Here is a 16,627-nt window from a genome sequence, read left to right on the forward strand (position 1 = left end):
GAGTGCCTTCCTTGGTTTACAGCTGTGTTGTTATTATGCTGTTTGTTACTTATGTATGTTATGTTGCAGCTATTTAAAATAGTTTTGTTAATTTGTTCTGGCCTGAAACAAATTGGGTCTTTGAAACATATCTTTGTCTTTGTGTGTTGTATGTAGACCACATTGCTTAGCAGAGTTCAGTGATGCAAATGCATGTCAAGTTGATCAACACATTGTATTATTCTCCAGTGCAATAACAGTATTGAAATGAAGGCTAAAAGGGCATTAAAGGGGGCCTTAAAAAAAATAAAAAATAAATAAATATATATAAGTAACTAAATAGTTACTTTTCAAAGTACAATTGTAAAATGATCTAGAGGATGTTAGGTTGAGTGCTGCTTGAGCGCATGTTACCAGCCAAGTGTTTGAGCCGGATGTGACGTCATGAGCAACAAAAGTATTGAAATATGGTATCGTTTGACATTACGTGAATCAATTCGGTACAGTACCGCATTCTGTACTAATCCGTAATTAAATTTGGGTCTTATTTTGCACAAACAGTGTTTCTATTTGTGAAAAGCATCCAGTGGCGCCACAATTAGAGAAGGATATTGTGTTCATTCATGACACTACATGTCACCTGACATTAGTTTGAGGGAAGAGCTGCTGCGCATATGGATATTGGTTGATATCGTTATCGGAAATTAAGTGTGTATCAGATATCGGCAAGATTGTTTGGACATTCCAGCTTCCCTGTGAGTCTGAACTGGATAAATGTTGGAAAGTATACCTTTAAGTACTGAATATCCTTGAAGGAAGTGAGCTCAGGCAGTCCGGCTGCCTTCATCATGGCAAAGAGGTTGACAAACAGCGTCCCATTCCGACACAGGATCTTATAGGCTCGCTCGCAGTATTCCCTGAACCTGAAAGACACCAAGTCTTTGTTACAAAACCCCAGGGAATAAATGAGAGACTCCTGTAATAAAACAATATACCTCTCAAACTTCTCACTGTTGTTCGTTCGACCTTGTTGGATCACATGGACAAAGTCATACGTCAAAATGAAAGGCACGCGTTCCCTGTTGATGCCCAGTTTGCGCTTGAAGTTGCCCAGAAAATGTCCGAAGTCGATGTGAAAGAGCTGAAGAGCAGGAGGATAATAAGGTTAGGTGCTGGATCACAATCAGTCACATGCAGGATCTTGAGATTCTCTCAACAAAAACACAATATACTGACTAATCATGAAACAGAATTTAGTGGGGTATACACCCCCCCCCCCCCAATATAATGTATTTATTTGTAGCAGGCTACCATTAATAGATTTGGGACAAGCTGTTTGCCCTCATTCATAAACATATTATAATAGACTTAGACTTCCTTTTCATTGTCATTCAAATTTTAACTTTACAGTACAAATAAGAACAACATTTCGTTGCATTAGCTCGTGGTAGTGCAGGATAAAAAAGCAATAAGGTGCAGATATAAATAAATAGATTGCTGTACAGATAAATAAATAAATAATGTGACTACCTGTAAATATAACTAATTGTTACAACTCCAAACAGCTGGTGGTGGCATGCATAATAACTCTGCTTCTTAGCACACCTCATGCACACCTGGTCAGCCAGAGAATAAGAAGATATAGCAGCAAGGACCAATGATGCCAACTTAGCGACATTGTCGCTGCATTGGCTTCCTGTTCGTTTTAGAATAGATTTGAAAATTGTCCTGTTTGTTTTTAAAGCTTTGAACGGACAGGCCCCAAAGTACATCACGGACCTCATCCAAATTTATGCTCCGGCTTGCGCGTTGAGGTCCGAGGGACAGTTCTAACTTGTGGGCCTAAAACGAGGCTTAAAATTAGGGGAGACACGGCCTTCTCTGTTGTTGGCCCTAAACTTTGGAATGTTTTGCCCCCTCATGTCAGAATGGCCCCCACTATTGAATGTTTTAAGTCTCGTCTTAAAACCAACTTTTATTCTCTGGCTTTTAAATCGGCGTGAGTAGAGATGTCCGATAATATCGGCCGGCCGATATTATCGGCCGATAAATGCGTTAAAATGTAATATCGGAAATTATTGGTATCGTTTTTTTAATTATCGGTATCGTTTTTTAAAATTGTATTTATTTTTTTACATTTTTTATTAAATCAACATAAAAAACACAAGATACACTTACAATTAGTGCACCAACCCAAAAACCTCCCTCCCCCATTTACACTCATTCACACAAAAGGGTTGTTTCTTTCTGTTATTAATATTCTGGTTCCTACATTATATATCAATATATATCAATACAGTCTGCAGGGATACAGTCCGTAAGCACACATGATTGTGGTTGCTGCTGGTCCACTAATAGTACTAACCTTTAACAGTTAATTTTACTCATTTTCATTAATTACTAGTTTCAATGTAACTGTTTTTTACATTGTTTTACTTTCTTTTTTATTCAAAAAAATGTTTTTAATTTATTTATCTTATTTTATTTTATAAATTTTTATTAAAAGTACCTTATCTTCACCATACCTGGTTGTCCAAATTAGGCATAATAATGTGTTAATTCTACGACTGTATATATCGGTTGATATCGGTATCGGTTGATATCGGTAACGGTAATTAAAGAGTTGGACAATATTGGATATCGGCAAAAAGCCATTATCGGACATCCCTCGGCGTGAGTCTTGTGGTCCGCTGTGTCTTTTATTGTTTTAGTCTATTAAATCGAATAGTTTTTATTGTTTTATTCTATTTTATTGATGTATTTTATTATTGTATTCTATTTTTTTGTTTTTGTTTACTTGTTTAATTTTAAATGCTTGTAATTTGATTACTTTTTATTGTTTCTGTTTTATGTGCAGCACTCTGGAGACAGTTTTGTTGTTAATAGTGCTATATAAATAAAGGGGATTGGATTGGATATAATGCGTATTTAGACACCTCAAAATACTCTTTTTTTTTACAGTTACTAGCAACAAATCTAGTAACTTTTTCTTGCATTATTTGGTGCTGACACGAAAGCAGGTATCTTTTTTTAAACTAAACAAGCAGTGGGTATTTCTCTCTTTCAGCGGTCAATACAATTACATGACTAATTATGCAAATCATGCACCACCACAAATAATTTGCGGTGCTGTGGCGAACACTGGGGCTGTAAATGACATTTGTGGTGCCTACTATAGTTTGTACTCATATATGTAATACAGTTTATGCTTAAACTATCATAGTTGCTGTTGGCGTGACTCCATGATGCAGAGATGGTAGGCACAGTGCAGATAAGGCCTTTTGATTAGGGCTAGGCAGGCAAAAATCAAAAGGCACACCATGAACATTAGTCATAACAGACAAACAAACTCGTGTCACAAGGAAGGTGACATTGACATATAAACCCTCCTGATTATTGATCAGAGGCAGGTGAGTCCTCTGATCACTAATCAAGAGCAAGTGGAGTCACGGCAAGAGATAACCAAAACAGAAAGTGGAACAAGATAGGAGCGTGAGCCAGGAAAACACTAAACACAAGAAAACAACAGAAAAAAAAATAAAAATCTTGCAGATCATGACACTAACTCGACAAACGCCCAAAGACTCGTGGAAAATTTGTTGATAAGTTTTACTTGTACCCCTGCAAAGACATTACACTCTTGATTTAATAGCAGCCCTGTTTTTCCATCAATCTTGCTCAAATCTTACAGTCTTGTGCTTGTCACTCCTCTAAAAGCTCGTTCCACATCTTGTAGGGATTTGACCATACAGCCTCCAGTTAGTGGGTGTTTTGTAGAGTGCAATGAGCTGTGTGAGAAATCTCAAGTCAATTCGACCCCAAACCTTGGGGTTAAATAACAGCGTGAATGTGGTGCTTTTGTCCGAAAGACAAAAGCACAGGCAATGCACTACTGATTGATTGATTGAAACTTGTATTAGTAGATTGCACAGTACAGTACATATTCCGTACAATTGACCACTAAATGGTAACACCCGAATAACGTTTTCAACTTGTTTAAGTCGGGGTCCACGTAAAACAATTCATGGTAGCGGACTGTGTTTGTGCGCAACAGTGTAAGAGTTAGCTTACACCAGTGTCCAAACTGTTATCACACTGATAAGACGTTATATATATTCAAAGACAAAACTGTCTTATAAATAACAATACATATGAAACATTTTAATTTAATATTTTTTTCTATTTAATTTTTAGATTTCTTGTTTGATTGTATTTTTGGATTTACCGCAAACCAATAAAAAAAACTAGCTGCAGCCCGCAAATTATATATAATATGGAAAAAAAGAAGGAAAAAACACGATGTGGTTTCGTAATATTTAATTTTTTTTTGGTGTGGATCAAAAAAATTTCATTACAAAGTGAAATATATATTTTTTTTAAGGTTATTTGTCATTGAATAATGCATGCATCTGAATGACACACTATCTACAAAGTGTCTAAATCAGCTTTGTTTGAGGTTTGCCTTTGTAAACATGGGCTTGTAAACATGCTGCCGGAGCCCTCCTAATGATCAACAAGCGCCCTCTAGTGGTGGATTTCCATTATAAGTTTTGTCAGAAAGTGCAATAGAATGTAATGTAACTCTCACCTGTCCAGTTTCCCTGATCATTATGTTGTCATTGTGACGGTCCCCAATGCCCAAGACGTAAGTAGCTACACAGTAGCCAGCACAGGACAGCGTGAACTCCTCGATGGCTTCCTCAAGCTTGTCTCTGGTGAAGAGTACAATTCTCTTCAAATCTTTATTTGGTAACACATTTGTAGTCACTTTCCCGTTATTCAGTCCCTCCAGAAAATGTGCGATGTCATGATTGCACCAATTCATGCAAACTCAACCAATCCCCTACGCGCAACTTTGTCCAATGTTTGCAACTTTTTTGCACATTTTGGCCAATCAGCGTCATATTCGTTAACTTAATTTGTCTCTAAGTGGCGCTCAAACGCGCAAGTCAGATGTCTAATAGCGAAGAAAAGTCGGTTTTGCATAATAAGGGGAAACAAAACGTCTCCTAATAGGTGCCATTTTGGGGTCCTTATACCAGTGTTTTTCAACCACTGTTCCGCGGCACACTAGTGTGCCATGAAATACAGTCTGGTGTGATTATCTAATTTCACCTATTTGGGTTAAAAATATTTTTTGCAAACCAGTAATTATAGTCTGCAAATAATGTGTTGTTGTTGAGTGTCGGTGCTGTCTAGAGCTCTGTAGATTAACAGTGTAATACTCTTCCATATCAGTAGGTGGCAGCCGGTAGATAATTGCTTTGTAGATGTCAGAAACAGCGGGAGGCAGTGTGCAGGTAAAAAGGTGTCTAATGCTTAAACCAAAAATAAACAAAAGGTGAGTACCCCTAAAAAAAGGCATTGAAACTTAGGGAAGGCCATGCAGAACGAAACTAAAACTGAACTGGCTGCAAAGTAAACAAAAACAGAATACTGGATGACAGCAAAGACTTACTGTGGAGCAAAGACGGCGTCCACAATGTACATCCGTACATGAGATGACAATCAACAATGTCCCCACAAAGAAGGATAAAAACAACTGAAATATTCTTGATTGCTAAAACAAAGTAGATGCGGGAAATATCGCTCAAAGGAAGACATGAAACTGCTACAGGAAAATACCAAAAAAAGAGAAAAAGCCACCAAAATAGGAGCGCAAGACAAGAACTAAAACACTACACACAGGAAAACAGCAAAAAACTCAAAATAAGTCACGGCGTGATGTGACAGGTCGTCACAGTACACCTACTTTGAGACAAGAGCTATATTGATGCATGCTTGGTTATGGTTGAAAGCAGGCCTGGGCAATTATTTTAGCTCGGGGGCCAAATTTTGAGAAAAAAATGTGTCTGGGGGCCGGTATATCTGATTTTTAGGAACACTAATACAATAACTCACAATAATGTCTGATTGAATGCTAAAAAAGTTATGAGAGACTGTCTTAAAAAACAGAATGGAAATGTAAGTTTTTTAACTGAATGAGACACCCAGAATGTACATGAAAATAAAGAATGTGGGATTTACAATATTTTTACTATGAACAATAAAACACTGAGTATTTACAACATATGAACGTCACACCCTGTCTCCATCCACATATTTTACAATCGAGCGAAACGCAACAAAAATGCAACAAACAGCGAAATATGAACGTGAAGGGTAAAAAAACCCCACTTACTATCTGATACATCTGATATATCACTAAGCTTTAGAACTTTGTTATAAAAATCTCCTTCCACGTCTGTCCCTGACACCCGCATTTCAGGTTGACCGCTCTGGAAACACTCTGTGGAAAGGTTCCCAACCCACACTGCTTGGTGCCTCGTCTGAGCTTCTGTGACTTAGATTACCATAATAACTAATTAGATGACCATAGTAACTAATTAGATTACCGTAGTAACTAATTAGATTACCGTTGTAATTAGTATATCATGCAAAAGGGCAGATTACAACCATTGAAATACTTTGTATAGTTCAAGACTTACGGTAATTAGAAAACATCACTGCACATCATAATGGCAGCTACAATTTCCATCTTGAAGATCTAAAAAAATTATTTTGGAACTTCCGGCGGGCCAGATTGAAAATCTTAACGGGCCGTATGTGGCCCCCGGGCCTTAATTTGCCCAGGTCTGGTTTAAAGTCATATCCAACAATTGCGACAACGACTTTTTACTGTCAACTGAGTTTCGTGTTTTAATGATTTCTACTGGTGGTGTACCTCCGGATTTTTTCAACGCAAAAAATGTGCCTTGGCTCAAAAAGGTTGAAAAATACTGCCTTATACACACACACACCATAATAATACCCGTATGTTGAAGCACAGTACGTCTGACTATGGTAGCCGTAATGCTCCCACAATCCATCAAGCGGTGCGGCTTTGTAGTTGTACTAAAACATTTTGACAAATTTTTGAGCGCATGTGTAATGTAGTATATTATCAATGAAACATCAACGTTTTGGTCTTGCTTGCGTACGGGAAATATACAGTGATAATATATAAAAAAAAAAAAAAAGTTGTGTATTTTGGCACTCACTCTGGATTCTTGGATTTGAGCCAGTTGAGCAAGGCATCTTTGTTAAAGGCAGCAGTGGCGGCACTGTTGCTGTTGTTTCGCTGGATGTTGGCGATGGTGTCCGAGTTCTTCACCACCTCAATGAAGCCCATCTTGTCCCCCGTGGACAAGCAGCCATATGGGATCATTCTGTCCACACAAAAATCAGCCAATTACCATTTTTTTTTTGCTGTGCATGAGTATGAATAATAATAACAAAGACCTACCTTAGATCTAAACCTTCCTTCTTCCATAAGTTCTCCATAAGCTGGATCATCTGCAGGGTCAGCATGTCTTGTCGAAGATCTGCATGGAGTAATCTACAGTACGTATTTGTTCTTGCTTCTCAATTATCACGTGATCTATGCTTTTTTTTTTGCAACTCACCATCTCCATTCTTGAAGATGATGCCCACCATGTCTCCTTGAACCCACGGACTTTTATACATCAGCCAGAGCGGCTTCATCTTCGAATCCATGAATCTGCACTTTTCTGAACTGGAACAGCAAACACTTATTATGATGAGTTCACATCTTTTCTAAACATAATTCATATCTATTGATCATTTTAGGCTTCAAAGGTAATGTAATTACATTCATGAAAGCAATAAAAAAACACTTCCGTTCTTACAACTGTGATGTAAGTCGAGTTTCAATGTACCAGTAAATATAGATTATAGATAAATTCACATTTAAGTCACTTAAATTGTACACAAAACACATATAACAACTGCAATAAAATGATTAACTACAACAATTTCATACAATTGTGTCTGTCTATCGGTGTTGGCCCTGCGATGAGGTGGCGAATTGTCCAGGGTGTACCCCGCCTTCCGCCCATGTGATACTGAGATAGGCTCCAGCACCCCCCGCGACCCCGAAAGGGAAAAGCGGTAGAAAATTAATGGTTGGATGGATATGACAAAAAAATTTATTTTTATCCTTGTGGTTGTCTTGCACACGTGAGGGAGAGACAGGCTTATTGGGAGGAAGAAGTCTCAATAGTGAAACCACTACGCTGCTTATTTCTCACCATCAATTTCATAATAAAATACAATTTCACCATTTGATGATGGTCGCAGTGTTGGAGCAGCTCGGACCGGACACGCAGACGTCAACCGTATTAACTTGAATATAAGACGAGCCCTCTTTCCAGGAGATCGAAAAAAGCCGCTGCCTGACCAGGGCTTAAAAAATCTGCAAACACTCCTCCCACCCCTACCAAGGACTGTTTTCACTGCTGGACTCTAGAAAGAGGTTCCGCAGCCTCCGAAGCAGAACCTCCAGGTTCTGTAACAGCTTCTTCCCTCAAGCCGTAAAACTCTTGAACGCATCATAATTAAATTATCCCCTCAACTCCCCCCAAAATGGATTCACTCGCTGGAATAAAAAAGACAATATAACATACATCCATAAAACGTGGACGCATGTGAAAAAGTGCAATATATTTATCTGTACAGTAATCTATTTATTTATTTATATATATTTATATATATTTATTTATTTTATATATATATTTATATATTATTTATATATATTTATTTATTTGTTTATATATGCACCTTATTGCTTTTTTATCCTGCACTACCATGAGCTTATGTAACGAAATTTCGTTCTTATCTGTGCTGTAAAGTTCAAATTTGAATGAAAATAAAAAGGAAGTCTAAGTCTAAGTCTAGTCTAAGTTTTTCAAGACTTGTTTTTGGGGAAACTTCTTATAAAGACAAATAGAGCTGGATGATTTTGGGGAAAACATTGAACAAATTAATAACCAGCTGGCTTGTTTAACTGTAAAGGGTAGGATCAATTATTCTGTGATTAATTCTATTGAAAAAACTATTTTAACCAAAAATCCATTAATACTCGACAGGAAACAGACATTGTTCAGAGATAGTTGTCAACATTCCATGCATCAGTCAATAGAAGGTCGCTATTTATTACCTTTTTGTCAAACTAATTTCACGCAGCAGATGTCAGCTTGGAATTCACTTAATTTTTGGTCATGGGGATTAATTCAGTAACTTTCTGTAAAAGATTAATACTTTATATACAGTATTTACCAGGGCAGGCAAATTTTTATTTAAAAAAAAAAAAAAGATTAATCACATTTTGGAATTTGGATTAATCATGATTAATCAAAGGTGGTTAATGAACACAATTTGCTTAAGAAAAGACTTAAATATTTGCACAAAAATGCAATTTTATTGTCAGAATGTCATCGGGGAACGTTTTAAAATGTTTTACTTGATTGCATGTCATTTATTTGCACAAAACTAGGTAAAAGTTGTGTGTAAAGTTCTTTCAGGCTGTATTTAGGAGGGAAATTTGCCAGCGTTTTTGATTGATTGATTGAGACTTTTATTAGTAGGTTGCACAGTGAAGTACATATTCCGTACAATTGACCACCAAATGGTAACACCCGAATAAGTTTTTCAACTTGTTTGAGTCGGGGTCCACTTAAATTGATTCATGATACAGATATATACTATCAGATATATACTATCATCATAATACAGTCATCACACAAGATCATCACATTGAATTATTTACATTATTTACAATCCGGGGTGTGGAGGGGGGTGGGGGTGGGGGGGGGTTAGGTTTGGTTGTTATCATCAGTCATCAACAATTGAGAACAGAGAAATGGATATTGGAACAGTGTAGGTCTGACTTGGTAAGATATGTACAGCAAGTAGTGGGCAGAGAGAGAGAGAGACAGAGAGAGAGAGAGAGAGAGAGAGAGAGAGAGAGAGAGAGAGAGAGAGAGAGAGATCAGAAGGCATAAGAAAAAGTATCTACATTTGATTGTTTACATTTGATTATTAACAATCCGGGGAGGGTGTTAGTTTAGGGTTGTAGCTGCTTGGAGGTGAACTTTTATTGCGGTTTTGAAGGAGGATAGAGATGCACTTTTTTTTATACCTGTTGGGAGCGCATTCCACATTGATGTGGCATAGAAAGAGAATCAGTTAAGACCTTTGTTAGTTGGGAATCTGGGTTTAACGTGGTTAGTGGAGCTCCCCTTGGTGTTGTGGTTATGGCGGTCATTTACGTTAAGGAAGTAGTTTGACATGTACTTCGGTATCAGGGAGGTGTAGCGGATTTTATAGACTATTGCGAGCACACCAGTTGGAATCTCCCCACTCATTTTTGTACTTACATATACATTGATCTGATCACTGACTGTGTATGGTGAAAGAGCTTCTGACTGTGTTAATGATTAATGCGATAATTTTTTGTGATTAATCACATGAGTTAACACGATAATTTTGACGGCCCTAATATTTACACATAAATAATTATCATTTTCTATTCTTTTTTTTTTTAATAAATGTTTTTATTAAATTTGACAGGTATTACAATATACAATAGAACAGTAGTCACATTTCCCCCCTTTTTTCCCACCCACTTCCAAGAACAACAACCCGACACATACCCCATACACACATAACCCCCACCCCCCAGGTCCTACATACAGTAAGTTAAAGGTACAGTCACAAATGGAAAATAATTAGTACATCACTTTCTTCTCAACATAGGCAGATAGTAAATATACACCCAGAATAAATATAAATAAAAAAAACAAAACAAAAAAAAAAACTACCAAAAAGGAAGCTGGTTTATGAAAGGTGAACTTTTCATGTGTCCTGTAGCGTCTTTAATTTAGCTATGTAGTCAACCACACAGCCCCAAACAGAATAAAACTTCCCAGGTGCCCCCCTAAGATTGAACTTTATTTTCTCCAGATCTAAATACATCATAAGGTCTTTAAGCCATAAGGAGGCTTTGGGGCAGACTGGTGACTACCACTCCAGCAAAATTCTCCTACGTGCTAATAAGGATGCAAAGGCGATACTATCCTTACATTTTCTCCTTATTTGGGGATCTGATACCGTCCCAAAAATAGCCATTTCTGCACATGGTGTCAGATTTAAATCCAATGCCTTAGCAAGGTGTTTGAAAATAGTTGTCCAATAATCCAGCAAATGGGGACAAGACCAAAACATGTGCGTCATATTTGCAGGTGACATGTAACATCTGTTACAAGTGTCCGAGATATTGGGGTATATTTTGGAGAGTTTGGAATTAGTAAAATAAATACGATGGACAACCTTAAATTGTATTAAATTAAGCCTTGAACAGGATGTACGGTTATTAATTTGGGTTAAGGCAGAATCCCAATCTCCATCATCTATAGATCTGCCAAGCTCTTCTTCCCAACTCCCTCTGATTTTATCAAGAGACGTTTTACCAAACTGGGGTATTAAGATGTAGATTTTGGAGATTAGGCCTTTCTGATTTGTGGGAATATCTAAAATTGAGTCAATTAGCGAATTAGGTGGAGTATTAGGGAAAGAGAAACTATTTAATTTAACAAAATTACGAACCTGAAAGTATCAAAATAGGTGAGATTTTGGTAGGTCAAATTTTTCACACAGTTCACTGAAACTAGCGAAGACATCACCAATATATAAGTCCTTTAGCCTGCTAAGGCTTGACTGCTTCCATAGAGAAAACGCTAGATCTGTGTTGGGAGGGAGGAAGAGATGGTTATTATGAATGGGGCTGTGGTTGGATAAGCCCTGCAGGCCGAAAGTATTTCTAAATTGAGACCAGATTCTAAGGGTAGAAATGACAATTGGACTACAAGTAAATTGGGATGGTCGATAAGGTAATTTTGATGTAAGCAGATCCAGGAGAGAGGTAGAACAGGAACTAGCTTCAGACTTGCACCAGATTAATTCAGGTTCTTGGATCCAGAGAGTCACTTTGTGTATGTTAGCTGCCCAATAGTAGTATTTTAGATTAGGGAGTGATAAACCACCTACGGACCTATGCCTTTGCAGGAACTCTCTCCTAATCCTGGGATTCTTGCCTTTCCATATAAAAGATGAAATTAGTTTGTTTATTATGCAAAAAAAGGAATTGGGTAAAAAGATAGGCAAACATTGAAACAGGTACAAAAATCGAGGAAGCACATTCATTTTGATGCAGTTTACCCTGCCAGCTATAGTTATGTGTAAATCATTCCACCTTTCCAAATCTAATTTAAGTTTGTCGATTAGAGGTGGAAAATTGTCCTTGTAGAGAGCTGGTAGCTTACGACAAATATGTACACCTAAGTATTTGAAGCTGTTCCTGGACATCTTAAATGGGAAATATCCATCAGGGATCTCAAGGGCCAAATTATTCACAGGGAAGCATTCACTCTTAGCGAAATTCAGTTTATAGCCAGAGAATGATCCAAAATTGTTTAGCAATTCAATAATCTTTGGAATGGTAGAGATTGGATCAGATATAAACAATAGTAAATCATCAGCGTATAGAGAATGTGTGTGTTCTAGACCGCATCTATGGATTCCTTTACTGATACCAGCCGATTTAAGGGCAATGGACAAGGGTTCGATTGCAGTAACGAATAACAATGGGCTTAGAGGGCACCCCTGGCGTGTACCTCTGCCAAGTGTGAAAAATTGGGATAACATCCCATTTGTGCTTACAGCAGCCCTAGGAGAAGAGTATAGAAGTGCTATCCAAGATATATATTTGGACCCAATGTTGAACCTCTTTAAGACCTCCAATAAATATCCCCACTCCACCCTGTCGAAAGCTTTCTCCGCATCTAAAGAGACCACCACTTCTGGCGTCTCCTCGGATGCTGGAGAAAAAATAATGTTAAGAAGGCAACGAATGTTGGAAAAAGAGTGCCGGTTTTTCATAAACCCAGTTTGGTCAGGTGATAAGATGTTTGGTAAAATTGATTCAAGGCGAAGGGCCAGTGCTTTAGCTAAAATCTTATAGTCAGCGTTTAAGAGAGAGATGGGACGATAAGAACTACAATCGGAATCTACTTTGCCCGGTTTTAGTAATAAAGTTATTGACGCTTCGGTGAGAGTTCGAGGCAGGGTACCCCGGTCCAGAGAGTCATTGTACATATTTAAAAGGAGAGGAGTCAGTTTATCTGAAAATTTTTTATAGAACTCTATAGGATAGCCATCTGGGCCAGGGGCCTTGCCGCTCTGCATTAGTTTAATTGAATCTACAATTTCCCGGATTACTAAAGGTTGCTCCAAAGCGCTCTCTTGAGTAGTAGTTATGGATGGGAATTTCAAGTTATCCAGGAAACTCATCATGATTGTTTTATCAGCAGCGCATTGTGAAGTATATAGTTCAGAGTAGAATGATTTGAAGGTGTCATTAATGACTGAAGGAATGACTGTAAGATCATCTGTGGGGGTTCTAATTTGTCGAATTTGCCGAGATGCTGACTGACTTTTAATTTGGCGTGATAGATGGCGCCCTGCCTTCTTACCGTGCTCGTACAGGAAGCCACGCGATCGTAAGAGTAATTTTTCAGTTTCTTGTGTTGACAATAAATTATAGTTCATTTGCAGATTTTGTCTATCTTTAACCAGTTCAGGGTGTGGAGATACTGATAGCTGTCTGTCCAATTCTGTTATACTTTCCATGAGCTGTTCCTGTTTTTGTCTTCTCGATTTGTTTTGTCTTGCTGAATAAGAAATAATCTCTCCCCGGACTACCACCTTTAATGTCTCCCAGAGTAAAGACGGGGATATGGGAGTAGAGTTGTTGGTGACAAGAAAATCATCTATCACTTTGGAAATTGTTTTGCAGAATCCGTCATCATTGAGTAGTATGCAATTAAACCTCCATGGAGTCTGCGTTTTTTTTAAGAGTGTAAACGAAAGATCAAGTAACAATGGAGCATGGTCAGATATCACTATTGTTGAATATTCTACATTGTCGACAGCCGGAAGGAGATTATCATCTATGAAAAAATAGTCAATCCTTGAAAAAGTTTTATGAACCTGGGAGTAAAAAGAGAATTGTTTTTTATCTGGGTAAGAAAACGCTACGGGTCCACACCTCCTATTTGACCCATGAGTTTTGAAATTGTTTTGGCCATTTTTAATGGGGGGCCCTGCCTTGGACTAGATTTGTCTAGCAACGGGTCTATTGCACAGTTCAGGTCCCCCCCCAATATTAAACGATGGGAACTGAGGTCTGGCAAAAATGAAAACACTTTCCTAATAAATGCTTCATCATCCCAATTGGGTGCATAAAGGTTGGCCAGGACAACAGACATATTATTAAGAGAACCTGAGACTATTACAAAACGACCTTGATGGTCAGTTATGACATTTGTTGGGCTAAATTGGGTTCTTTTGTGTATTAAAATAGCTGTACCCCTTGCTTTACTGCTAAAATTTGAGTGAAAAGATTGTCCAACCCATGAGGCCTTTAATCTATGGTGATCCTTAGTGGTCAGATGAGTCTCTTGTAGGAAAGCAATTTCAGTTTTAAGGTGTACCTAACACACAAAAACCCCAAAACAAAACCCATAGAAACGAGGAACAAATAAACCCTCCTAAACCACCCTAAGCTTGTCCTAAGAACTAGAACTAGCAGCGGGACTCCATAAACTCTATTACTTCCGTACGACATTGATCCGTGAACTAATATCACCGAGCAGATAGGGCTCCTTTATCTGCAAATCTGTCTATAATGTACAGTGGGTGCCACTTAAATAGAAATAAGCACCATATTGGCAACAGAATTATATATACAAAATAATAATGGGGAAAAACTAAATAAATAAATAAATAAATGATGATAATAATAATAATAATAATAATAATAATAATAATAATAACACAAGTAGCCCCTGGTAAGTGTCAGTTTCAAACTGGAAAAATTAGAGAAAGTAGAGAAATAAAAATATCAATTTACAATATTTAAGTAAGTCATAACTTTTAAGAAAGAGGGAAAGAAGGAAAAACAAAAAAAAAGGGAAAAAAATAAAAATAAAAAAGAAGGAAAGAGGAGAAAAAAAAAGAAAGAAAAAAGGTTGCAGTGCAGAAATTGACCGACAGTTATAACCATACCTCAAATAAGTTGCACAACAGGATGATTAGTTGCCTGCAAGCCTGGATAAACAATGTCCATTGTTTTTCTGACGCACCCGTTAATGTCCTCTTCAACGTATTTTTGGCCTAAAACGTCTTCCATACAAAGTCATCTTCCACTAACCTGTGGGAGCGATGCGTTCGTCGTAGAAGTCCTGGGCTTTTTGTGGAGAATCAAAGTACAAGTTTTCATTTCTGAAGGAGACCTGGAGACGGGCAGGGTGCAGCAAGCGGAATTTAATTCCTCTCAGGTAGAGCGCATTTTTGATGGGGTTGAAAGCAGCTCGTTTCTTGGCCAAAGCAGGGCTGATGTCCGGGTAAACTCTCAGCTCGGTGCCGCGGTAATCCAATTTATGTTGTCTGGCCCATCTGAGTACTTTTTCTTTCTCTTGGAAACGGAGGAATTTAACGATGAAAGTCCGCGGTTTTCCGGCGCCAGCATCTAGTGGTCTGGGACCGAGGGAGCGGTGAGCTCTCTCTATCTCCGGTGGGCTGGTGAAAACATCAGGACCCGTTATCGCCATTAGTAAGTCCGACGCAAATTTGGTCGGATCTTGTTCTTTCTCGCTTCCCTCTGGGATGTTGATAATCCTCAAATTAGAGCGGCGGGACCGATTCTCGAGGTCGTCCACTCGTTCCAGGAGCACCGTAGTTTGGGACTGTAAAGACTCCACAGCGGCTTCCATCTCGGTGAGTTTTTCAAAGTTTTCACCCACTGTGACTTCGGTTTTAGTCAGACGGCTGTTAAATGCTCCTCTCTGAGCTGCCACCTTAACGTGGTAGAGGAGTTTGCGTGTCCCAATGATCCTAGGAGCTATGTTGTCCGGGGGCTTCCATGCCCCCTGGTAGGGTCTCCCAAGACAAACAGGTCCTAGGTGAGGGATCAGACAAAGAGCAGCTCGAAGACTTCTATGGAAATGCAAGAACCGAGACTCAGATTTCCCTCGCCCGGACGCGGGTCACCGGGGCCCCCCTCCGGAGCCAGGCCCGGAGTTGGGGCACGATGGCGAGCGCCTGGTGGCCGGGCCTGTCCCCATGGGGCCCGGCCGGCACAGCCCGAAGAGGCAACGTGGGTCCCCCCTCCAATGGGCTCACCACCCATAGCAGGGGCCATAGAGGTCGGGTGCAATGTGAGCTGGGCGGTAGCCGAAGGCAGGGCACTTGGCGGTCCGATCCTCGGCTACAGAAGCTAGCTCTTGGGACGTGGAACGTCACCTCGCTGGGGGGGAAGGAGCCTGAGCTAGTGCGCGAGGTAGAGAAGTTCCGGTTGGATATAGTCGGACTCACCTCAACGCACAGCAAGGGCTCTGGAACCAGTTCTCTCGAGAGGGGCTGGACTCTCTTCCACTCTGGCGTTGCCAGCAGTGAGAGGCGACGGGCTGGGGTGGCAATTCTTGTTGCCCCCCGGCTCAGAGCCTGCATGTTGGAGTTCAACCCGGTGGACGAGAGGGTAGCTTCCCTCCGCCTTCGGGTCGGGGGACGGGTCCTGACTGTTGTTTGCGCTTACGCGCCAAACAGCAGCTCAGAGTACCCACCCTTTTTGGATTCACTCGAGGGAGTACTTGAGAGTGCTCCTCCGGGTGATTCCCTCGTTCTACTGGGGGACTTAAACGCTCATATTGGCAACGACAGTGAAACCTGGAGAGGCGTGATTGGGAAGAAT

At 39.3% G+C, this 16,627-nt stretch overlaps 1 protein-coding gene across 4 annotated transcripts in view; it reads right to left on the reverse strand.

Moving 5' to 3' along the window:
* pik3cd (phosphatidylinositol-4,5-bisphosphate 3-kinase, catalytic subunit delta) overlaps window positions 1–16,627 on the reverse strand; it is a 78,247-nt gene that overhangs the window by 6,917 nt on the left and 54,703 nt on the right. For 3 of the 4 annotated variants that reach the window (XM_061976988.2, XM_061976979.1, XM_061976971.1), the window contains exons 17-22: window positions 7,425–7,534; window positions 7,265–7,343; window positions 7,020–7,187; window positions 4,568–4,691; window positions 975–1,120; window positions 770–902 (exon numbers count right to left, since the gene is read on the reverse strand). In XM_061976988.2, the coding sequence (XP_061832972.1) occupies window positions 770–902; window positions 975–1,120; window positions 4,568–4,691; window positions 7,020–7,187; window positions 7,265–7,343; window positions 7,425–7,534 (760 nt within the window). Of the gene's footprint in view, window positions 1–769; window positions 903–974; window positions 1,121–4,567; window positions 4,692–7,019; window positions 7,188–7,264; window positions 7,344–7,424; window positions 7,535–16,627 lie in introns of those variants that run through there. The other variant, XR_009816955.1, reaches the window with a different exon arrangement.

Source organism: Nerophis lumbriciformis, linkage group LG01, assembly GCF_033978685.3.
Source record: "Nerophis lumbriciformis linkage group LG01, RoL_Nlum_v2.1, whole genome shotgun sequence".
Taxonomy (NCBI): Eukaryota; Metazoa; Chordata; class Actinopteri; order Syngnathiformes; family Syngnathidae; genus Nerophis; species Nerophis lumbriciformis.